Source organism: Somniosus microcephalus, chromosome 4 (genome assembly GCF_052327205.1).
Source record: "Somniosus microcephalus isolate GS21.2 chromosome 4, FLI_Smic_1.0, whole genome shotgun sequence".
In the NCBI taxonomy this organism is placed as follows: Eukaryota; Metazoa; Chordata; class Chondrichthyes; order Squaliformes; family Somniosidae; genus Somniosus; species Somniosus microcephalus.
In genome coordinates, this window is record NC_140990.1 from 90,603,710 (window position 1) to 90,626,284 (window position 22,575).

Below are 22,575 nucleotides of genomic sequence, written 5' to 3' on the forward strand. Positions count from 1 at the left end.
AGCAGGTCAACACACAAGAAGAAACCAGAGCAACAGTTCCAGTGACCATCAGACACCTCGCGGCAACAAGGGCCTTACGAAACAACCAACCGAATATTACCACCAACCAACTGGGTAATATTGGGCCACCGTGACCAAAGAAAACCAACTCGGGAGAGAACCGAAGATTCGCAAGTTTTCCACTCTGCAATCTATTCCTGACTTACCCCTGGGTAAGATTTTTACTTAAAAGGACTCTAAACCTTATCTCTAACAGAAGAAAAGTGGGTACTCACCCGATAAATCCAATACGCACCCTACCGCATCAGGGGACTCGCGAAGACTGACCAGACACGCAGTCGAAGTCCTCTACCGCATCCGGGGTACGGTAGGCAACAACCAACACATCCAGCAAACCCCGAAACTGCGAACCAGCTCAACTGTCAAGGATTTGTTTGGTGAGCATTATCCCTGGTCCTCTGGAGCCCAACTTAGCTAGTAAAGTGGGATTGGGAGGGGTGAGGTATTTTTCTACTGTAATTTCCCTCGTGTGTATCGAATTGTTCCCCATTTTATTACAGTGTGAAGATTGTTGTGTTAAATTTTCTCTCTTGAATAAAGATCAAAGTTACTTGAACCAAAACCAGTTGTCTGCTGCACTTTTGTCACAGCCCCCAAATAAGTCCAAGGTCTAGAACCAAGTGAGTGGGAGCGATTCGAACCGCTCATAAGTCAGAGGTGAAGCTGACCCCACACACCACCCCCTACACCCCCCACACTCTGGTGCCCGAGGAGAGAGGGGTCCATGCCCACAGTCGGCCGCAATCGATCGACCCTCACCTTGGCGATCTGGTCGAACTTCCCGAAGAGCTCGTTCAACATGAGGACCAGTTCCTTGGGCGAGCATTCGCTGGCCAGCTGGGTGAAGCCCACGATGTCTGCGTACAGGATGCTGTGGGAACGAGTGTGAGAGTTAGTGTGCTGTTTCTCTGGCCCGGTCTGTCCCCAGGCAGCTCGGCAGATTGGCATCGGCGGTACATTAACCTTAGCGCCATATCCCTCAATCCCACCTTCTCACCCCATTATCCCAATCCCACCTTCTCATCATATCCTTCAATCTCACCTTCTCACCCCATTCTCCCAATCCCACCGACCCACCTTCTCATCATATCCCTCAATCCCACCTTCTCACCCCATTCTCCCAATCCCACCGACCCACCTTCTCATCATATCCTTCAATCCCACCTTCTCACCCCATTCTCCCAATCCCACTGACCCACCTTCTTATCATATCCTTCAATCCCACCTTCTCACCCCATTCTCCCAATCCCACTGACCCACCTTCTTATCATATCCTTCAATCCCACCTTCTCACCCCATTCTCCCAATCCCACCTTCTCATCATATCCCTCAATCCCACCTTCTCACCCCATTCTCCCAATCCCACCTTCTCATCATATCCCTCAATCCCACCTTCTCACCCCATTCTCCCAATCCCACCTTCTCATCATATCCTTCAATCCCACCTTCTCACCCCATTCTCCCAATCCCACCTTCTCATCATATCCCTCAATCCCACCTTCTCACCCCATTCTCCCAATCCCACCGATCCACCTTCTCACCACATCCCTCAATCCCACCATCACCACAACACTCAATCCCACCATCAACATATCCCTCAATCCCACCATCAACATATCCCTCAATCCCACCATCATCATATCCCTCAATCCCACCTTCTCGCCATTTTCCTCAATCTCACCTTCTCACCATATCCCTCAATCCCACCTTCTCATCATATCCCTCAATCCCACCTTCTTACTGTAATGTATATGCCTTTAAGGGGGGAACTACTTTTTACAGCTCATGTATACTGTAGTACCAACAGTGACCACACCTGTATATAGCACTGAGTAGTAATCTGTACAGTCAGTTCCACTGTGAGCCACGTTGAGTAAACACCTGTTGTACCGTTTCTCCTGCAGTCTGTGTCTTATTATACACAGGCACAACACTTACCATCTCCCTCAATCCCACCTCCTCATCATATCCCTCAATCCCACCTTCTCGCCATCTCCTTCAATCCTGTGTGTCTCTTCACAAATCCATCTACTGTACTTGCCCCTTGACCCCATTTATTCTGCCCATTTCAATGTCCCTCCCTGGGACTCATCCCATGGCCGATTACCCTTTGGATGAAGAAGTTCCCCTGATGTCCCTTCTCACTCCCAAGGTCCTCTTCTGTAACCGGTGTCCCCTGGGCTTTCAAACGTCCACCTTATTTCCATCCCATACCCATGTCCCCAACATCACCCCACCCCCAAGTTACCCTGTCTCCTGTTCCCCCATTGCCCCTTCTACAATTACCCCAGGTTTCCCCCTGACCCCTGTGGCACCCTATCCGCTGTTTCCCCCTCCCCGTTTCCCCATTGCCCTGCTCCCCCCTCCCCATCCCCCACTGAACCTTTCCCTCCCTCCCTGATCCCCCATTGTCCCTTCCATTCCCTCTTCCCCTCCTTCAAACCCATCTCTCATTTCCCCATTGCCCCTTTGCTCTCCGTTCCCCTCCCTGCGTTACCCCGTTCCCTCCTCCCCTTTCCCCACTTCCCCCGTGCTAGCCTATCGCCCGTTCCGCTGTTCCCTCATCCCACCTTTGCCCCGGGGTTCCCCTCCCTCCGTTATCCCCCATTTCCCCCCCGTGCCACCCAATCTCCCGTTCCTCCATTGCCTCGTTCCCCCTCCTCCCCTTCGTGCGAGGGCGTGTCTGGAGTACCTCACGTCCTTGTGATGTTTCACATACAGGTTGTGGAAGTTATTGCTGTTCTCCAGCTGTGGCTGGCCGTCCTTGGGGCCCGTCAACCTCTCAATGATCTCCGCCTTCATCTCCAGGGCGATGTAGAGGGGCAGCACGGAGAGCAACAGGTGGTCCTAAACCCGGAGCATAAAACAGGCCGTTAACCACCGACCGAACCAACGTTCCCCCACTCCCTGCCCCACCCACCATCCCTTTCCTTTGTTCGTTGAGTTTACACCCTCCCAGAATCTGACTCACTGCCTCCCATCCAATTCCTCCCCCCCTCCACCCCCAATCAGAGCCTCTGTCTGGGGCTGGATTTGACCCCAGGTCCCAGAGGGTGAAAGGTCAATGTCTGACCCACTGCCCCCCCCCGCTACGCACTGATCAGTCCCGGGCCCTCCCTGCCGACTAACATACCTGCTGTTTCTTCTCCGACTCAAGCTTCATGTGGGATTTGATGCAGTTCAGCGAGTCCTTGAAGGTTTTCTGCAGCGCGCGCTCCATGAGGTGCTTGTGATAGGCCCCAACCAGGTTGCCACAGATAAAGACTATGGCATTGGCCACTAACTGCAGGGGGGAGAGAGAGAGAGATCAGGAGAGGTTATCATAGAATCATAGAATGGTTACAGCACAGAAGGAGGCCATTCGGCCCGTCGAGCCCGTGCCGGCTCTCTGCAAGACCACTGCAGCGAGTCCCACTCCCCCACCCTTTCCCCGTAACCCTGCAAATTTCTTTCCTTCAGGTACTTATCCAACTCCCTTTTGAAAGCCACGATTGAGTCTACCTCCACCATCCTTTCAGGCAGCGCATTCCAGATCCTAACCACTCGCTGAGTAAAACAGATTTTCCTCATGTCGCCTTTGGTTCTTCTGCCAATCACCTTAAATCTGTGTCCTCTGGTTCTTGACCCTTCCGCCAATGGGAACAGTTTCTCTCTATCTACTCTGTCCAGAGCCCTCTTGATTTTGAACACCTCCATCAAATCTCCTCTCAACCTTCTCTGCTCTAAGGAGAACAACCCCAGCTTCTCCAGTCTATCCACGTAACTGAAGTCCCTCATCCCTGGAACCATTCTTGTAAATCTTTTCTGCACCCTCTCTAAGGCCTTCACATCCTTCCTAAAGTGCGGTGCCCAGAATTGGAAACAATACTCCAGTTGAGACCGAGCCAGTGTTTTATAAAGATTCATCATAATTTCCACGTTTTTGTACTCTATGCCTCTATTTATGAAGCCCAGGAACCCATAAGCTTGTTTAACTGTTATCTCAACCTGCCCTGCCACCTTGAATGATTTGTGCACACATACCCCCAGGTCTCTCTGTTCCTGCACCCACTTTAGGATTGTACCCTTTAGTTTATATTGCCTCTCCTCATTCTTCCTACCAAAATGTATCACTTCGCACTTTTCTGCGTTAAATTTCATCTGCCACGTGTCCGCCCATTCCACCAGCCTGTCTATGTCTTCCTGAAGTCTATCATTCTCCTCCTCACTGTTCACTATACTTCCAAGTTTTGTGTCATCTGCAGATTTTGAAATTGTGCCCTGTACACTGTACACCCACATCCAAGTCAATAATATACATCAAGAAAAGCAGTGGTCCTAGAACTGACCCCTGGGAAACACCACTGTGGACCTTCCTCCAGTCTGAAAAACAACCATTCACCACTACTCTCTGTTTCCTGTCACTTAGCCAATTTTGTATCCATGCCTACCACTGTTAAATAGTATGCTACATGTTAAATAGTGTTACACAATAGTGTTACACAATGGGCCAGTAATTCCGGTCCCAACGCGTGAGTACGGACGGGGTACTCACGCGTGGGCCCGTTGGAAGTACCGGATTTCAGCATGCACAGCACATGCGCGGGAAACCGGCATTTCCTGTCCTCTGAACCCCTTGGTTCAGAGGACGAACGGATGCGCGCAGGAGTCTGCGCGTGCGCACTGAAATTCCTTTTTTTTCCCACAGGTTTGCGCGTGTGTAAGGGCCTCTCCTTTTTACGAATGTAAAAAGGAGATGTAAGGACTTCATTCTTTAAGGTAAGTGGTCTATTACTTAAAATTATAAAAAAAATGTCCACAGCTTTATTGTTTTTAAGGACTTTACAGTAAGGTAAGTGTAGTTTTAGACCCGATTTTAAAAAAAATTATTTTTTTCAAAAATTTGATTAATTGTTTAAAATAGTTTTTTTTAAAGTTATTTATAGTTTATTTAATTATTGGGATTTTTTTTAAATTTTATTTAAAGTTAAACTAGTCTTTTGGGCGCCCGTACTTTTCATGAGTTTGACAGTTCTTACTATCAAATTCATGAATGCAGTTTCCCCTCCCCTGATTGGCTGCACAATGCTCACCTGATCCCAGCCGGCACATCGCACTAACTACGCCGCTGGATCAGGTAAGCACAGCGCGCCGACATCTGAACCGGGCCAGTGACAGGAATTCCAAGCAGGCCCAGGCTTCAGATGTCGGCGCGCCGGGTGAGTGCACATCGGGGGCTTGCACGGCGGCAAGCCCCCGAACCTAATTTCTGGGCCAATATATCATGTTACTTATTTCAGGGTACTATAGCATAGTGGTTATGTTACTGGACTATTAATCCCATAGGCCTGGACTAATTAGCTGGAGACACCAGTTCAAATCCCACCACTGGCAGCTGGGGAATTAAAACATTCAGTTAATTCAATAAAAATCTGAAAGAAGAAACAAGTATCAGTTAACAGTGACCATGAAACTATCGGATTGTCGTAATAAACCCAACTGGTTCACTAATGTCCTTTAGGGAAGGAAATCTACCGTCCTTACCCGGTCTGGCCTATCTGTGACTCCAAGACCCGCAGCGATGTGGTTGACTCTTAACTGCCCCCTGAAATGGCCAAGCAAACCACTGTGGGAGAACCTTCACCACACGGGACTGTAGCAGCTCTCGAAGGCAATTAGGGATGGGCAATAAATGCTGGCCTAAATCACGAGAGGTGCCCAGTAGGATCCTTGACACTTGTGAGTCGTGACAGGGTACCGATGGTTTCCCGCAGTCAGACAGGTACTCGACACACCCAGAAACCAATCCACAATGCTTAAAAGTCTCCAAACTGAGAGGTCCTCACAGGGAGAGTCTGAGCACTGCCCGATACTGAGCACTCGCTCTTCCCTCCCTTGCTCCCGGTAGGGCCACGCCCCACTCACCAGAGCGTCTGGGCGGAGGCTGGCAGTGCCAAGGGTTAGGTACCTCCCAAGTGGTGACAGGACAGGGTGGGGCAGTGCTGGAGTTTAACTAATTGGTCCTGCAATTGTGTTCTGGGACTACGGAATTCCCGACTCCCAGGGTGTGTCCGGAGCTCTGTTGCCCCGTGTCCTGACTCGCACCAAGACCCGTTCACCCATCACCCCCCCTGTGCTCGCTCACCTACATTGGCTCCCAGTCTGGCAACGCCTCGATTTTAAAATTCGCACCCTTGTCTTCAAATCCCTCAATTGGCCTCGCCCCCCCCTCCCTCTCTCTGTAACCTCCTCCAGCCTTACAGCCCCCCGAGATCTCTGCGCTCCTCTAATTCTGGCCTCTTGAGCATCCCTGATTTTAATCGCTCCACCATTGGCGGCCGTGCCTTCAACTGCCGAGGCCCCAAGCTCTGGAATTCCCTCCCTAAACATCTCCGCCTCTCTAGCTATCTTTCCTCCTTTAAGACGCTCCTTAAAACCTACCTCTTTGACCGAGGTCTATCCTAATATCTCCTTATGTGGCTCGGTGTCAAATTTTGTCTGATAATTCTCCTGTGAAGCACCTTGGAACATTTTACTACATTAAAGGCGCTGTATAAATACAAGTTGTGTGATTGCTGTTGAATCAGTAAGGCCAGTTTTCCTGCCCCTCGAAAGGATGTGGCTCAGAGGGAAACTTATAACAGTCTACACGACACTAAACCATAAATGTGAGGGTATACCTATCAGGAAAGGATGAACAGGCTGGGCCTCTTTTCTCTTGAAATAAGAAGGCCGAGGGGGTGACTGATGCGTTATCAACAATACCAAAGACTACGAGATGGACTTATACGAAGTAGGCTTTTATTGACTAAGAACTAGAGCATGCCTCTGCTAGTGAATCCATCCTAAGAGCTCCCGGGGGAAGGGTGGTGAGTCACCTTTATACCCGGGCTTAGGGGTGGAGCCAGGGGCTGAGACATGCCTGGACTTGTACAGGGTTAACAGTGGTTTACCACACAGGCATGTACAGGTTAACAGTGTGATGTGCCTCTCTCTCTCTTACGTGTTACTTTCTAAGTTAATAAAAGCCTTGTTTTTGTACTGCTAACTTCGAGTCTCGGAATTATTGAGGCACATCAATTTTATTAACTTAGAAAGTAACACGTAAGAGAGAGAGATGTCTTCCTTCTGGAGACTGAGGCCAGACTGAAGCTAGCTTACAAACGGGGCCAGGTATGGGCGGAGCCCTACACACAGCACATTCCAGCACATTCCAGTATACAATACAGCACATTCCAGTACACAATACAATGAGGTCTGGGGGAAGGGAAATGACACTGAAACCGATCTCAGTCACAGGCAGTGGTGAATGGAATATTTCATCACACAGTGGTTTACCACAGTGACCTAATAGAGGTCTTTAAAATTATGAAAGGTTTTGATAGAGTGGATACAGAGAGAATGTTTCCACTTGTGGGGAAGAGCATAACTAGAGGCCATCAATATAAGATAGTCACCAAGAAATCCAACAGGGAATTCAGGAGAAACGTCTTTACCCAGAGAGTGGTGAGAATGTGGAACTCGCTACCACAGGGAGTGGTTGAAGCGAATAGTATAGATGCATTTAAGGGGAGGCTGGACAAGCAGATGAGGGAGAAGGGAATAGAGGGTTACGCTGATAGATTTAGATGAGGAAAGAGGGAGGAGGCTCGAGTGGAGCATAAACGCCGGCATGGGCTGGTTGGGCCGAATGGCCTGTTTCTGTGCCATATATCCTGTGTAATTCTATGTAAACAGTTAACTCCTCAACGTTACTTAAAAGTAAACATTAACAGTAAGACCACCTTTCTTTCTATCTTACTTTCTTTCTTATTTTCTTTCTTTCTCTCTTTCCCACTCCTGTCCTTACCTGGTGAGGCAGCTGCACCTGTGATCGCTCCGCCAGTGAGAGGTAAACACTCAAGGCCACGATATGGGACACGGAGGTAAGGAGGCTGGCAATGATGGCGTCCCTCATAGACAGCGGCAGCATGGTGTACACGATGAAGGTGATGAAGAGGAAGAAGGAAACCTGAAAGAGGAAGTAATGGACATTAGGAGGAAACGGCCGCGGTCACACGTGGAGCAGGTACAGCACGGGTTAGATACAGAGTAACGCTCCCTCTACACTGTCCCATCAAACACTCCCAGGGCAGGTACAGCATGGGTTAGATACAGAGTAAAGCTCCCTCTACACTGTCCCATCAAACACTCCCAGGGCAGGTACAGCATGGGTTAGATACAGAGTAAAGCTCCCTCTACACTGAACCACTTACTACTGACAGACACAACACAGGGGGGGAGGGCTTTAGATTTCTGAGGCATTGGGACCGTTTCTGGGGAAGGTGGGACCTGTACAAGCTGGACGGGTTGCACCTCAACGGAGCCGAGACCAATATCCTCGCTGGGGGGTTTGCTAGTGCTGTTTTGGGGGGGCGGAGGGGGAGGGGTTTAAAGTAGCCTGGCAGGGGGATGGGAACCTAAGCGTAGATTCAGAAAGGCGAGAAGCAAAGCTGGAAATGGAAGGCAGAGAATTAGTGGGCTGGATCTTGCCGGTGCTCAGAGGTCAGAGGGCGGGTTTGGAGGCCGGTCCGCTGTCAAAATCACAAAGATTGACAGTGGGCCGGTGTCCCGCTCCAGACCCGCCTCCTTGTCAGTTTCCCAAGTGTCGGTTCTGCCTGCGCCTTGCAGACACGGCACTAAGCGGCAGGTCATTCAATTGTGCTTGTTAGGAGGGGTGTTTAAAGTCATTAAAGCCCCATTTTCCCAGCTCCAAAGCATTTTGCCAAGTTTTCCACGAGGTTCCCATCGCTCGGGGATCACACCAGGTAAGCAGGTCGGGTTTCGAACAACTCTCCATTTCTTGCAGTAGGTGATGGCTGCAAAAGTGGTTTAAAACCTGCCACCTTACAGCTGGGCAGTTACCAGCCTCAGAAACTTCAGCAGTTCAGAGAAGGTTCACGAGGTTAATTCCGGAGTGAAGGGGTTGTCTTATGAGGAAAGGTTGAGCAGGTTGGGCCTATACTCATTGGAGTTTAGAAGAATGAGAGGTGATCTTATTGAAACATATAAGATACTGAGGGGGCTCGACAAGGTAGATGCAGAGAGGATGTTTCCCCTCGTGGGGAAATCTAGAACTCGGGGACATAGTTTTAGAATAATAATAATAATAATAATAATTAATAATAATTCAACTTTTATTGTCATTGTACAATGCACAAACAACAAAATGTGATCTTGCAAGCTCCCATGAGTCCAGTACAAATAACATTAACATTAAACGTAAATAGCACCGTCCTGGGAGAAGCAAAGCCGCTGCGTCGGTGCGCGCCGCCATTCCATTTCCACCATTCCTCCTATCTTCAGCCCAACGCCCGGGCCTGCTCACCAGCCGCTCCTCCCGGGGCTCCTTCCGTGACCTTCTCACCAACCGCCCCTCCTCGGGGCTCCTTCCGTGACCTTCTACACCTGGTCCTCCCTGATGGTCACCCCTCCAGGTACTAACCAGGCCTGACGCTGCTTAGCTTCTAAGCCTTGACCAGTGACCCTGTCCCTAGTCCCAGGACTGAGATGAGGAGAAATTTCTTCTCTCAGAGGGTCATAAATCTGTGGAATTCTCTGCCCCAGAGAGCTGTGGAGGCTGGGTCATTAAATACATTTAAGTGGAGACAGAGTTTTGCACGATAAGGGAGTGAAGGTTATGGGGAGCGGGCGGGGAAGTGGCTATGAGCCCAAGATCAGCCATGATCTTATTGAATGGCGGAGCAGGCTCAAGGGGCCGAGTGGCCTATTCCTGCTCCTATTTCTTATGTTCAGGATTTAGAAACCACTTTTGAGCTTTATGCACTTTTGAAGTGTTTGGAGCAATCTCTCTATCCACTGTCACCTCCTTGGAACAACCTATCTCAACATTGACAGATTACTTCTGCCACCTATTCTGTCAGCACTGGTGCCCTTGAAAAAATCTCACCTTGGTCCTCAGAATCCCACCACGATCAGCCCCAACACCAGCAGCACCAACATCCACACCAACCTACTCCGCAATCAACTGATGCTGCACTGGACACAGGACATCATCACCTGTGCAGATTACTGCCCGGGACACCAGGGATGGCCTCACCATGGCTTTGATTTGCTTCACTTAACACTGAACACCCTGGCTGCCACATGATGCACCAGGTTGGCACCACCCCACACCAACACCATAAAGCATCCCTGCAATGTCCAAGGCATTCCTTTCACATTCATCGCCGTTATGTCTCACCATTCACTGCAACTCACTAAGACACTTCCAAAGGTGCACACAAATCTGTCCAAGCAGGCAAAGTGATGACAATAAGGATTTCAATGTTTGACACCACATTAACAGAAAGCTTACACGACCATTGGCTAAAACACCCAAGTGCCCAACCTTGTGTGTTGTTGGTTTGTATGCTTGCAGTAGGTTGAGGGTGAGTGTGAGGGGTGGCTAGTGAGATGGGGAAGTGATAATGCAGATAGAGAGGGATGGATGGAGGTGCGAGGTGAGTTGGTGTGAGTAAGGATGTGCAGGAGTAGGGTAGGGAAGGCAGAGTGATGGGGATGTGATGAGTGGCACAGCAGGATGAAGTTGAGTGTGGCTTGGCAGGAACGTTTCGTGATCTACTGAGATTATTGAAAGGTTTGCGCCACTGCAGCCTGGTCCTCCTGACCACATACATCTCTGCTTCTGCCCTCCTGTGCAATGTGCAACCAGGTTGCGTTGATCACCTGGGAAGGTTTCTTCCGCTTATGGGCAGGGGAGAGAACCTCCCTGCGTGCTGTGGCTCCCTCTGTAAGCATATGGAGGGAGTCATGGGAGAGCCTGGGTGCAGCCGTGCACCTCTGTGCAGTGCTTGTCAGTGTTTGCAGCATCTCAATGCTGCAGAACACTGACAGCAGAACTGTCAAAATGATTGTCATCAGACCCGCTTCCTTTTAATTGGTTGGGAACCTCGCAGGGCGGGGCTTAACAAGCCCAATCAGGGCCAAATCCCTCGGAGGAGGCGGGATGAAGACGGGAGCAGAGTTTGCAGCCGCTGTCTGCTCTGGACTCGCCACCGCTGGCGAAATCGCGGCCAGTGAGTGAGTTTGGAAGGCAGAGAAAACAAAAGCTAGAAAGTAGACAACAGTAGGAGCTTGGCTGTGCTTAATGGTGTATACTTCAAAGCAAGGAGTCTAGTGAACAAGTCAGATGAGCTGAGAGCACAGGTAGACACTTGGGAGTATGATATCATAGCTATTACTGGAACATGGCTTAACGTAGGGCAGGAATGGCAGCTCAACATTCCTGGTTACAGGGTTTTCAGACAAGATAGAGAGAGGGATAAAAAAGGAGGAAGGGTCGCAATACTGGTTTTAGAAACAATTACAGTTGTGAGGAGGGATGGTATGTTAGAAGGATCATCAAATGAGGCCATATGGGTTGAACTGAAGAACAAAAAAGGGGCAATCACACTGCTGGGAGTGTACTATAGACCCCAAAACAGTCAGAGGGAGATAGAAGAACAAATATGTAGACATATTTCTGAGAAGTGCAAAAACTAATAGAGCAGTAATAGTAGGGGATTTCAACTATCCTAATATTAACTGGGTTAGAATCAGTGTGAAAGGTATAGAGGGTGCAGGGTTCTTAAAATACATTCAGGAGAATTTTGTTAGCCAGTACGTAGCAAGCCCAACAAGAGAGGGGGCAGTTCTGGACTTCGTTTTAGGGAATGAAGCTGGGCAGGTGCAAGGGGTATCAGTGGGAGAGCATTTTGGAGGTAGTGATCATAATTCAGTTAGATTTTGCATAGTTATGGAAAAGGACAAATTTAGACCAGGTGTAAAAGTTCTCGATTGGGGAAAAGGCCAATTTTACTAAGCTGAGATGTGATTTAACCAAAGTGGACTGGAAACAGCTACTTGAAGGTATATCACTGTCAGAGCAGTGGGAGGCATTTAAGGATGAGATAATGAGGGTTCAGAGCAAGTATGTTCCCTTAAAGACAATTGACTGGAAGGCTGTTTCCAGTAGGGTTCTGCAGGACTCAGTACTAGGTCCCTTGCTTTTTGTGGTGTCTATCAATGATTTAGACTTTAATGTAGGGGGTATGATTAATAAGTATTCAGATGATACAACAATTGACCGTGTGGTTGGTAGTGAGGACGAAAGCTGTAGACTGCAGGAAGATATCAATGGACTGGTCAGGTGGGCAGAAAAGTGGCAAATCGAGTTCAATCCGGAGAAGTGTGAGGTAATGAATTTGGGGAGGGCTAATGAGGCAAGGGAATACATTATAAATGGTGGGACACAGGGAAGTGCAGAAGATCAGAGGGATCTTGGAGTGCATGTCCACAGATCCCTGAAGGTAGCAGGACAGGTAGATAAGGTGGTTAAGAAGGCATACGGAATGCTTTCCTTTATTAGCCGAGGCATAAAATATAAGAGCAGGGAGGTTATGTTTGAACTGTATAAAACACTAGGTAGGCCTCAGCTAGAGTACTGCGTGCAGTTCTGGTCACCACATTACAGGAAGGATGTGATTGCACTAGAGAGGGTGCAGAGGAGATTTACAAGGATGTTGCCTGGGCTGGAGAATTTTAGCTATGAGGTGGCATAGTGGTTAGCACTGTTGCCTCACAGCGCCAGAGACCCGGGTTCGAATCCGGCCTCGGGCGACTGTCTGTGTGGAGTTTGCACATTCTCCCCGTGTTTGCGTGGGTTTTCTCCGGGTGCTCCGGTTTCCTCCCACAGTCCAAAGATGTGCGGGTTAGGTTGATTGGCTTTAATAAATTGACCCTTAGTGTTAGGGGGATTAAATACGTGGGGTTACGGGGATAGGGTGGGATATGTGTTGGTGCAGGCTCGATGGGCCGAAATGGCCTCTATCTGCACTGTTGTGATTCTGTGTGAAAGATTGGATAGGCTGGGGTAGTTTTCTTTGGAACAGGGGAGGCTGAGGGGAGATTTAATTGAGGTGTATAAAATTATGAGGGGCCTAGATAGGAAGGACCTATTTCTCCTAGCAAAGGGGTCAATAACCAGGGGGCACAGATTTAAAGTAATTGGTAGAAGGATTAGAGGGGATTTGAGAACTTTTTTCACCAAGAGGGTGGTGGGGGTCTGGATCTCACTGCCTGAAAGGGTGGTCGAGGCAGAGACACTCATCACGTTTACTTGAAGTGCTGTAACCTACTAGGCTACAGGCCAAGAGCTGGAAAGTGGGATTAGGCTGGATAGCTCTTTGTCGGCCGGCACAGACATCATGGGCCGAATGGCCTCCTTCTGTGCTGTAAATGGCTATGATTGTATGATTCTATGACAGGGAGAGAGACAGAGACAGAGAGAGAAATAGACAGGGAGAGCGTAAGAGACAGAGAGAGAGAGAGAGAGAGAGAGAGAGACAGAGAGAGAGAGAGAAGAGAGATAGAGAGAGAGAAATAGACAGGGAGAGCGTGAGAGAGAGAGAGAGAAATAGACAGGGAGAGCGTAAGAGACAGAGAGAGAGAGAGAGAGAGACAGAGAGAGAAATAGACAGGGAGAGCGTAAGAGACAGAGAGAGAGAGACAGAGAAGAGAGAGAAGAGAGAGAGAGAAGAGAGAGGAATAGACAAGGAGAGAGTGAGAGAAATTGATAGAGAGAAGAGAGACAGAAAGAGAGAGAGTGAGAGAGACAAACAGAGAGAGAAGAGAGACAGAGCGAGAGATAGACAGGGAGAGAGTAAGAGAAAGAGACAGAGAGAATGAGAGAGACAACTAGAGAGAGAGACAGAGAAGAGAGAGAGAGAGAGAGAGAGTGAGAGACAAACAGAGCAAGAGACAGAGAGAGAGAGAGACACAGAGAGAAATAGACAGGGAGAGAGTAAGAGAAATTGACAGAGAGGGAGAGAAGAGAGACAGAGAGAGAGGAGAGAGACAGAGGGTGAAAGAGGGAGAGAGCGGGTGACAGAGTGGGAGAGAGTGTGAGGTAGAGACAGAGAGTGACAGACATACAGACAGACACGCACACTCAGCCCTGGACATGTCCTCTATCCCGCTGTGTCCTGGACACTCTCCCAGCCGCCGGTCTCCCGCGGGCCCTGTGCTCCGAGAGTCACGCGACGTGGCCTCTCCATTACCTGGTCCCAGGCGCTGATCACCCCGCCCTCAAAGATGAAGACGTAACCCATGGCGACGAGGCAGGCCCAGATGAAGAGCGAGAAGACCCTCATGCACTTGTGGAACATGGACTCGATGCAGACGAGGACCAAGGTGGAGAAGAAGACGCCCAGAGCCACAAAGACCGTGATGATGAACGCCAGGTTCTCTGATACTTTCTGTCAAAGGAAAGACGCCATTAGGTGTTGGAGGGCCCACCCTGTCTGGTGTGGTCTACAACAATATGTCCTAGAACCAACAAGGGGGCAGGCCATAGTAGATTTAGTAAAGAGTTATGAGCCAGATTTAGTTAACAGCCTAACGGTGCGTGAACATTTATCCAATAACATGATCGAGTTTAACGTACTGTTTGAAAGGGAGAGACGAGAAACGGCTACTAAGATTCTAGATTTAGGTATGGCCAACTTCAACGGGATGAGCCAGAGGCTGTCCCCAATCTGCTTTTGGTCTCCCCAATGTAGAGGAGACCACATCGTGAGCAGCGAATACAGTATACTAAATTGATAGAAGTACAAGTAAATCGCTGTTTCACCAGGAAGGTGTGTTTGGGGCCCTGGACGGTGGGAAGGGAGGAGGTAAAAGGGCAGGTGTTACATCTCCTGCGCTTGCACGGGAAGGTGCCATGGGAAGGGGAAGGGGTGTTGGGGCTGATTGAGGAGTGGACCAGAGCGTCTCAGAGGGAACAGTCCCTTTGGAATGCTGAAAGGGGAGGGGAGGGGAAGATATCTTTGGCGGCAGGATCACATTGGAGGTGGCGAAAATGGCGGAGGATGATCTGTTGAATGTGGAGGCTGATGGGGTGAAAGGTGAGGACAAGGGGAACCCTATCGTGGTTCTGGGAGGGAGGGGAAAGGGCGTGAGCAGAAGTGCGGGAGATGGGATGGACACAGTCGAAGTTCCTGTCAACCACAGTAGAGGGGAACCCTCGATTGAGGAAAAGGGAAGACATATCAGAAAGACTTGCACTTATATAGCGCCTTTCACGACCACCGGACATCTCAAAGCGCTTTACAGCCAATGAAGTACTTTGGAAGTGCAGTCACTGTTGTAATGTGGCAGCCAATCTACGCACAGCAAGCTCCCACAAACAGCAATTTGATAATGGCCAGATAATCTTTTTTTTTTGTTATGTTGGTTGGGGGATAAATATTGGCCAGGATACCGGGGAGAACTTCCCCTACTCTTCTTCGAAATAGTGCCATGGGATCTTTTACGTCCACCTGAGAGAGCAGACGTCTCATCTGAAAGACGGCACCTCCGACAGTGCAGCACTCCCTCAGCACTGCAGTGGCGTGTCAGCCGAGATTTATGTGCTCAAGTCCCTGGAGTGGGAATTGAACCCATGACCTTCTGGCTCAGAGGTGAGTGTGCGGTCCACTGAGCCACAGCTGACACAGAAGCACCAGTATGGAAGGTGGCATCGTCAGAGCAGATGCGACAGAGAAACTGGGAGAATGGAAATCGAGTCCTTACAGGGAGCGGGCTGGGGTGAGTGTAATCAAGGTAGCTGTGGGAGTTGGTGGACTCATAGTAGACATCGGTTGACAGCCTATCCCCAGAAATGGAGACAGAGAAGTCGAGGAAGATTGGAGCGTTGGAATTGTCGGGTCTGGAGGTAACGGGAGCGTGGCTGAGGGTTTCAGCAGCAGAGGAGAGGAGGCGGGGGGCGGTGCTATGGAGGCGGAAGTAGGCGGTCTTGGCTGCGGAGTGGGGAGCTCACCTCGGGGTGGGGGGGCGGTGGGATGCCGCAAGGTCTGGCTCGACCTCAGATGGGGGGGGGCCGGGGAGAGAGGGACGGAGCCAGTGGAGGTCAGCGAGCCCGGGACCCGGGGCAGCGGCGTTTCGGGAGGAGCTGGGAGGCTTACGGAGGCCGGGAGGCCGGGAGAGCGTGTCGGAACAGCTGGGGGGTGGGGGGTTGTCCACCTACCATACCGCGGATGAAGAACACGGCAGCAAGTGCCACGCAGATTCCAATGATGATGATCAGCACCATGAGGATGAGGGGGTACTGCTGGCTGTTGCAGTAGTACGTCTCGTACAGGTAGTCCCCTGTTCGGCAATCCTCGGCCTTCTTCCTCTTGCCGGAGAAATGTCTCTTGTGGGCCGGCATTTGTGCTGGTGGGGTGGTGGGGGGTGGGGAAGGAGGGGTGGGGAGCAAGGGGGGGGAAGGGATGTCTCAAGTCACCACGGGGTGGTGGAGGGTGGGGGGAACCAAAAATGTCCCGCCTCAGGTTGCAGGAGGAGCCGATCACGACAGCGGACCAGGTGCCACGGCCGCAAGAGTCCCCCTGGCGCCCATTCGGCGCCCGCTTTTTCCCGCCGCCTTTCACTCCGGGCCCTCTCACGTTCCACCAGCGCTGCTCGCCTCGACGAGGCCCATCCCGCCGGAGTTCCTGATTTAATTGGCCTGTTCGCTCCCGGGAAAGGGATTCCCACTCTTCCAACACCCGATTCCTTCAGACGGTTTCTGGGAGGCGGCGGGGGTGTGGGGCGGAACACGAGCTGGAACTGTCCCTGAAACACGTAAAGGGAAATAACTAATAAAACACATCGTAACGAGCACATTCATTTCTTCCCCCCCCCACCCCAGCACCCCCCTCCACCCCCCCTTAACCCTCTCCGCACCCATCCCCGCCCCTCACCACGGCTGCTGCTTTATCTTCGCCCAACTCCGCCCCCACTCCCATATCTCAGCTCACCCGCTGCTGAAACCCTCATCCATGCACTTTGTCACCTCTAGACTTGACTATTCCAACGCACTCCTGGCTGGTCTCCCACATTCTACCCTGCATAAACTTGAGGTCATCCAAAACTTGGCTGTCCCGTGTCCTAACTCACACCAAGTCCTGTTCACCCATCACCCCTGTGCTCGCTGACCTACATTGGCTCCTGGTTAAACAACGCCTCGATTTTAAAATTCTCATCCTTGTTTTACACAGGATATACGGCACAGCAACAGGCCATTCGGCCCAACCAGTCCATGACAGTGCTTATGCTCCACTCGAGCCTCCTCCCGTCTTTCCTCATCTAAATCTATCAGCATAACCCTCTATTCCCTTCTCCCTCATCTGTTTGTCTAGCCTCCCTTTAAATGCATCGATACTATTTGCTTCAACCACTCCCTGTGGTAGCGAGTTCCACACACTCACCACTCTCTGGGTAAAGAAGTTTCTCCTAAATTCCCTATCGGATTTCTTGGTGACTATCTTATATTGATGGCCTCTAGTTATGCTCTTCCCCACAAGTGGAAACATTCTCTCTGTATCCACTCTATCAAAACCTTTCATAATTTTAAAGATCTCTATTAGGTCACCCCTTTCAAGAGAAGAGACCCAGCCTGTTCATCCTTTCCTGATATGTATACCCTCGCATTTCTGGTATCATCCTTGTAAATCTTCTCTCCACCCTCTCCAGTGCCTCTATATCCCTTTTATAATATGGTGACCAGAACTGTACGCAGCACTCCAAGAGTGGTCTAACCAAGGTTCGATACAGGTTTAGCATAACTTTCCTACTTTTCAATTCTATCCCTCTGGAAATAAACCCTAGTGCTTGGTGTGCTTTTTTTATGGCTTTGCTAACTCGAGTCGCAACTTTTTTCAAATCCCTCCTCTCCCCTCCCTATTTCTATAACCTCCTCCAGCCCTACAACCCTTCCAGATCTCTGTGCCCCCTCCAATTCTGCCCTCTTGCGCATCCTCGATTTTAATCGCTCCACCATTGGCGGCCGTGCCTTCTGTTGCCTAGGCCCTAAGCTCTGGAATCCCCTGCCTAGACCTGTCCGCCTCTCTACCTCTCTCTCCTCCTTTAAGACGCTCCATAAAACCTACCTCTTTGACCAAGCTTTTGGTCATCTGCCTTAAAATTTCCTTATATGGGTACGGTAGCATGGTTGTTATGTCACTGGACTAGTGATCCAGAGGCCTGGACTAATGATTCAGAGACGTGAGTTCAAATCCCACCACGGCAGCTGGGGAATTTAAATTCAGTTAACTAAATAAATCTGGAATAAAAAGCCAGTATCAGTAATGGTGACCATGAAACTATCGGATTGTCGTAAAAACCCACCTGGTTCACTAATGTCCTTTAGGGAAGGAAATCTGCCACCCTTACCCGGTCTGGCCGATATGTGACTCCAGACCCACAGCAATGTGGGTGACTCTTAACTGCCCTCTGAAATGGCCTAGCGAGTCACTCGGTTGTAACAAACCGCTACGAAACACAATAATAAGAATAAAACCGGACGGACCACCCAGCATCGACCTTAGCACCAGCTACGGACACGGCATCGGCACACCCAGCCCAGTCGACCATCCAAGCCCTCCTCACCAACATCTGGGGACTTGTGCCAAAACTGGGAGAGCTGTCCCACAGACTAGTCATACTCACAGAATCACACCTTTCAGCCAATGTCCCAGACTCCTCCATCACCATCCCAGGGTAAGTCCTGTCCCACCGGCAGGACGGGCCCACCAGGGGTGGTGGCACAGTGGTATACAGTCAATAAGGAGTGGCCCTGGGAGTCCTCAACATTGACTCCGGACCCCATGAAGTCTCATAGCTTCAGGTCAAGCATGGGCAAGGAAACCTCCTGCTGATTACCACCTACCGCCCTCCCTCAGCTGATGAATCAGTACTCCTCCATGTTGAACACCACTTGGAAGAAGCACTGAGAGTAGCAAGGGCACAGAATGTACTCTGGGTGGGGGATTTCAATGTCCATCACCAAGAGTGGCTCGGCAGCACCACTACTGACCAAGCTGGCCGAGTCCCGAAGGACATAGCTGTCAGTCTGGGCCTGCGGCAGGTGGTGAGAGAACCAACACGAGGGAAAACCCTACTTGACCTCGTCCTCACCAATCTACCTGTCGCAGATGCATCTGTCCATGACAGTATTGGTAGCAGTGACCACCGTACAGTCCTTGTGGAGACAAAGTCCTGTCTTCACACTGAGGACTCCCTCCATTGTGTTGTGTGGCACTACCACCGTGCTAAATGGGGTAGATTCAGAACAGATCTAGCAGCTCAAAACTGGGCATCCACGAGGCGCTGTGGGCCATCAGCAGCAGCAGAATTGTATTCCACCACAATCCGTAGCCTCATGGCCCGACATATCCCTCACTCTACCATTACCATCAAGCCAGGGGACCGACCCTGGTTCAATGAAGAGTGTAGAAGAGTGTAGGGTCCATTCGTACCCCCCACAATGGTAAAAATCGGACTATGAAATATAAAAACCCAGAACTGCAGAGCCAGCAAAAAGGGCTCGGCAATAAAGGGTTAATTCAAACATTGCAGCCGAAACTACGACTGGGTCACAGACAATCTAAAATACGCACATTCATTTACCTTAAGGGGTTACCTTGCCCACCTTAGACCATGGCCCCCGAATAACTAGTTTCAGTGCAGGCCTAGACACTGGGCCGGGCCTCGAACCTTTTGAATACGAATGCTAGCAGAAACCAACAAACTCGCATATGCAGTCACTTTGGGAGGGTTGCATTGTCAGAAAGATATCTCAAATCGATGGACAATTCACACATTTTGAAACGAATCGTACGCTCAGAAGGGGGCCAGGAAATACTGAAGGTTGGTTTTGGTTTAAAGTAAGAGCACTTCGAAGACAGTGTGTGGGGGGAAGCCGATGGTAGAACAGCGAACAGAAAGATTCGGGCCTACAATCAACTCCAAGAGACAGCCGATCGGCAGTGGTGATTGTATGTTGCCGCCAAGTCATAGAGGGGGCTTTTATGATTGAGTCTGAGTAAGTTTGTGTGTTTCAGTCAGATCACAATAAGGGCTTTGTGATTGAGTCTGGGTAACTTTATATGTAACAGTCAAATCGCGGACGGGTTTAACTGTGTCATATTGTGTCGATGCAAATGACCCTTGCGTAGGGGTTTGTATTTTGGGGTTGTTAGCCTAATGTAAATCGCAGGGATTTATACCGGGGAGGTAATTGTGAGTGTGTTTGTTCAATAAATGAACGAATCAAAGGTTGAGCCAAAACCCTGTGCCATGTGTATTTTGTTCTTATAAATCCTGACGTTCAAGAACTGTGTGTAACGGGGGACCAGTATCAGAGAAAACCCCTTACAAGAGCATGCCAGGACCAGCACCAGGAGTACCTAAAAATGAGGTGCCAACCTGGGGAAGTTGCAACACAGGACTACATGCATGCTAAAAAGCAGAAGCAGCATGCTATAGACAAGGCTAAGCGATCCCACAATCAACGGATCAGATCAAAGCTCTGCAGTCCTGTCACATCCAGTCGTGAATGGTGGTGGACCATTAAACAACTAACGGGAGGAGGAGGCTCCGTGAACATCCCCATCCTCAATGATGGTGGAGCCCAGCACGGGAGTGCAAAAGACAAGGCTGAAGCGCTTGCAACCATCTTCAGCCAGAAGTGCCGAGTGGATGATCCATATCGGCCTATTCCCGTGGTCCCCACCATCACAGAAGCCAGTCTTCAGCCAATTTGATTCACTCCACATGATATCCAGAAACGGCTGAGCGCACTGGATACAGCAAAGGCTATGGGCCCCGACAACATCCCGGCTATCGTGCTGAAGACTTGTGCTCCAGAACTAGCCGCGCCTCTAGCCAAGCTGTTCCAGTACAACTACAACACTGGCATCTATTCGACAATGTGGAAAACTGCCCAGGTATGTCCTGTCCACAAAAAAGCAGGACAAATCCAACCTGCCAATTACCGCCCCATCAGTCTACTCTCAATCATCAGCAAAGTGATGGAAGGTGTCATCGACAGTGCTATCAAGCGGCACTTACTCACCAATAACCTGCTCACCGATGCTCAGCTCCCGACCTCATTACAGCCTTGGTCCAAACATGGACAAAAGAGCTAAATTCCAGAGGTGAGGTGAGAGTGACTGCCCTTGACATCAAGGCAGCATTTGACCGAGTGTGACATCAAGGAGCCCTAGTAAAATTTAAGTCAATGGGAATCAGGGGAAAAACTCTCCACTAGCTGGAGTCATACCTAGCACAAAGGAAGGTGGTTGTGGTTGTTGGAGGTCAATTGTCTCAGCCCCAGGACATCGCTGCAGGAGTTCCTCAGGGCAGTGTCCTAGGCCCAACCATCTTCAGCTGCTTTATCAATGACCTTCCCTCCATCATAGGGTGAGAAATGGGGATATTCGCTGACGATTGCACAGTGTTCAGCGCCATTCACAACACCTCAGATAATGAATCAGTCCATGCCCACATGCAGCAAGACCTGGATGACATTCAGGCTTTGGCTGATAAGTGGCAGGTAACATTCGCGCCACAGAAGTGCCAGGCAATGACCACCTCCAACAAGAGAGAGTCTAACCACCTCCCCTTGACATTCAATGGCATTACCATCGCCGAATCCCCCACCATCAACATCCTGGGGGTCGACATTGACCAGAAACTTAACTGAACCAGCCACATAAAAACTGTGGCTACAAGAGCAGGTCAGAGGCTGGGTATTCTGCGGCGAGTGTCTCACCTCCTGATTCCCCAAAGCCTTTCCACCATCTACAAGGCACAAGTCAGGAGTGTGATGGAATACTCTCCACTTGCCTGGATGAGTGCAGCTCCAACAACACTCAAGAAGCTCGACACCATCCAGGACAAAGCAACCCGCTTGATCGGCACCCCATCCACCACCTTAAACATTCACTCCCTCCACACCGGCGCACCGTGGCTGCAGTGTGTACCATCTACAAGATTCACTGCAGCAACTCGCCAAGGCTTCTTCGACAGCACCTCCCAAACCCGCGACCTCTTCCACCTAGAAGGACAAGGGCAGCAGGCGCATGGGAACACCACCACCTCCAAGTTCCCCTCCAAGTCACACACCATCCTGACTTAAAAGTATATCGCCGATCCTTCATCGTCACTGGGTCAAAATCCTGGAACTCCCTCCCTAACAGCACTGTGGAAGTACCTTCATCACACGGACTGCAGTGGTTCACGAAGGTGGCTCACCACCACCTTCTCAAGGGCAATTAGGGATGGGCAATAAATGATGGCCATGCCAGCGACGCCCACATCCCATAAACGAACAATAAAAAAATGTGGCTCGGTGTCAAATTTTGTTTGATAATTGCGCCTGTGAAATGTCTTGGGCCATTTTACTACGATAAAGGCGCTATATAAATGTGAGTTGTTGTTGTTGTTGGTATGCTGGGGTTCGGGTTCCCTCACGGGCACAGTCTGCCGTCCGGTACCTCACCAAAGCGGCCACCCGTCTTCAGGTGCAAACCCAGGTAGCGAGCGGTGGCCGGAAGGTCGATCAAGGGCGGGGCGGGGGAGACACCAGATTGTTATCGGGAGCTGGAATCCTGGCTGTGTTTATCCCTCATGCTCCCCCACCCCCGCCAAACCCATGGGGAGGGTGTGCCACTG

General features: G+C 50.2%; 1 protein-coding gene across 2 annotated transcripts in view; it reads right to left on the minus strand.

Moving 5' to 3' along the window:
• The window catches only part of LOC147119505 (adenylate cyclase type 2-like), a 172,743-nt gene that overhangs the window by 131,518 nt on the left and 18,650 nt on the right, over window positions 1-22,575 (minus strand). Inside the window, exons 2-7 of one of the 2 annotated variants that reach the window (XM_085985056.1) lie at window positions 16,106-16,692; window positions 14,139-14,336; window positions 7,889-8,050; window positions 3,194-3,343; window positions 2,753-2,907; window positions 820-931 (exon numbers count right to left, since the gene is read on the minus strand). In XM_085985056.1, the coding sequence (XP_085841182.1) occupies window positions 820-931; window positions 2,753-2,907; window positions 3,194-3,343; window positions 7,889-8,050; window positions 14,139-14,336; window positions 16,106-16,288 (960 nt within the window). In that variant the 5' untranslated portion in view covers window positions 16,289-16,692. Of the gene's footprint in view, window positions 1-819; window positions 932-2,752; window positions 2,908-3,193; window positions 3,344-7,888; window positions 8,051-8,394; window positions 8,558-14,138; window positions 14,337-16,105; window positions 16,693-22,575 lie in introns of those variants that run through there. The other variant, XM_085985057.1, reaches the window with a different exon arrangement.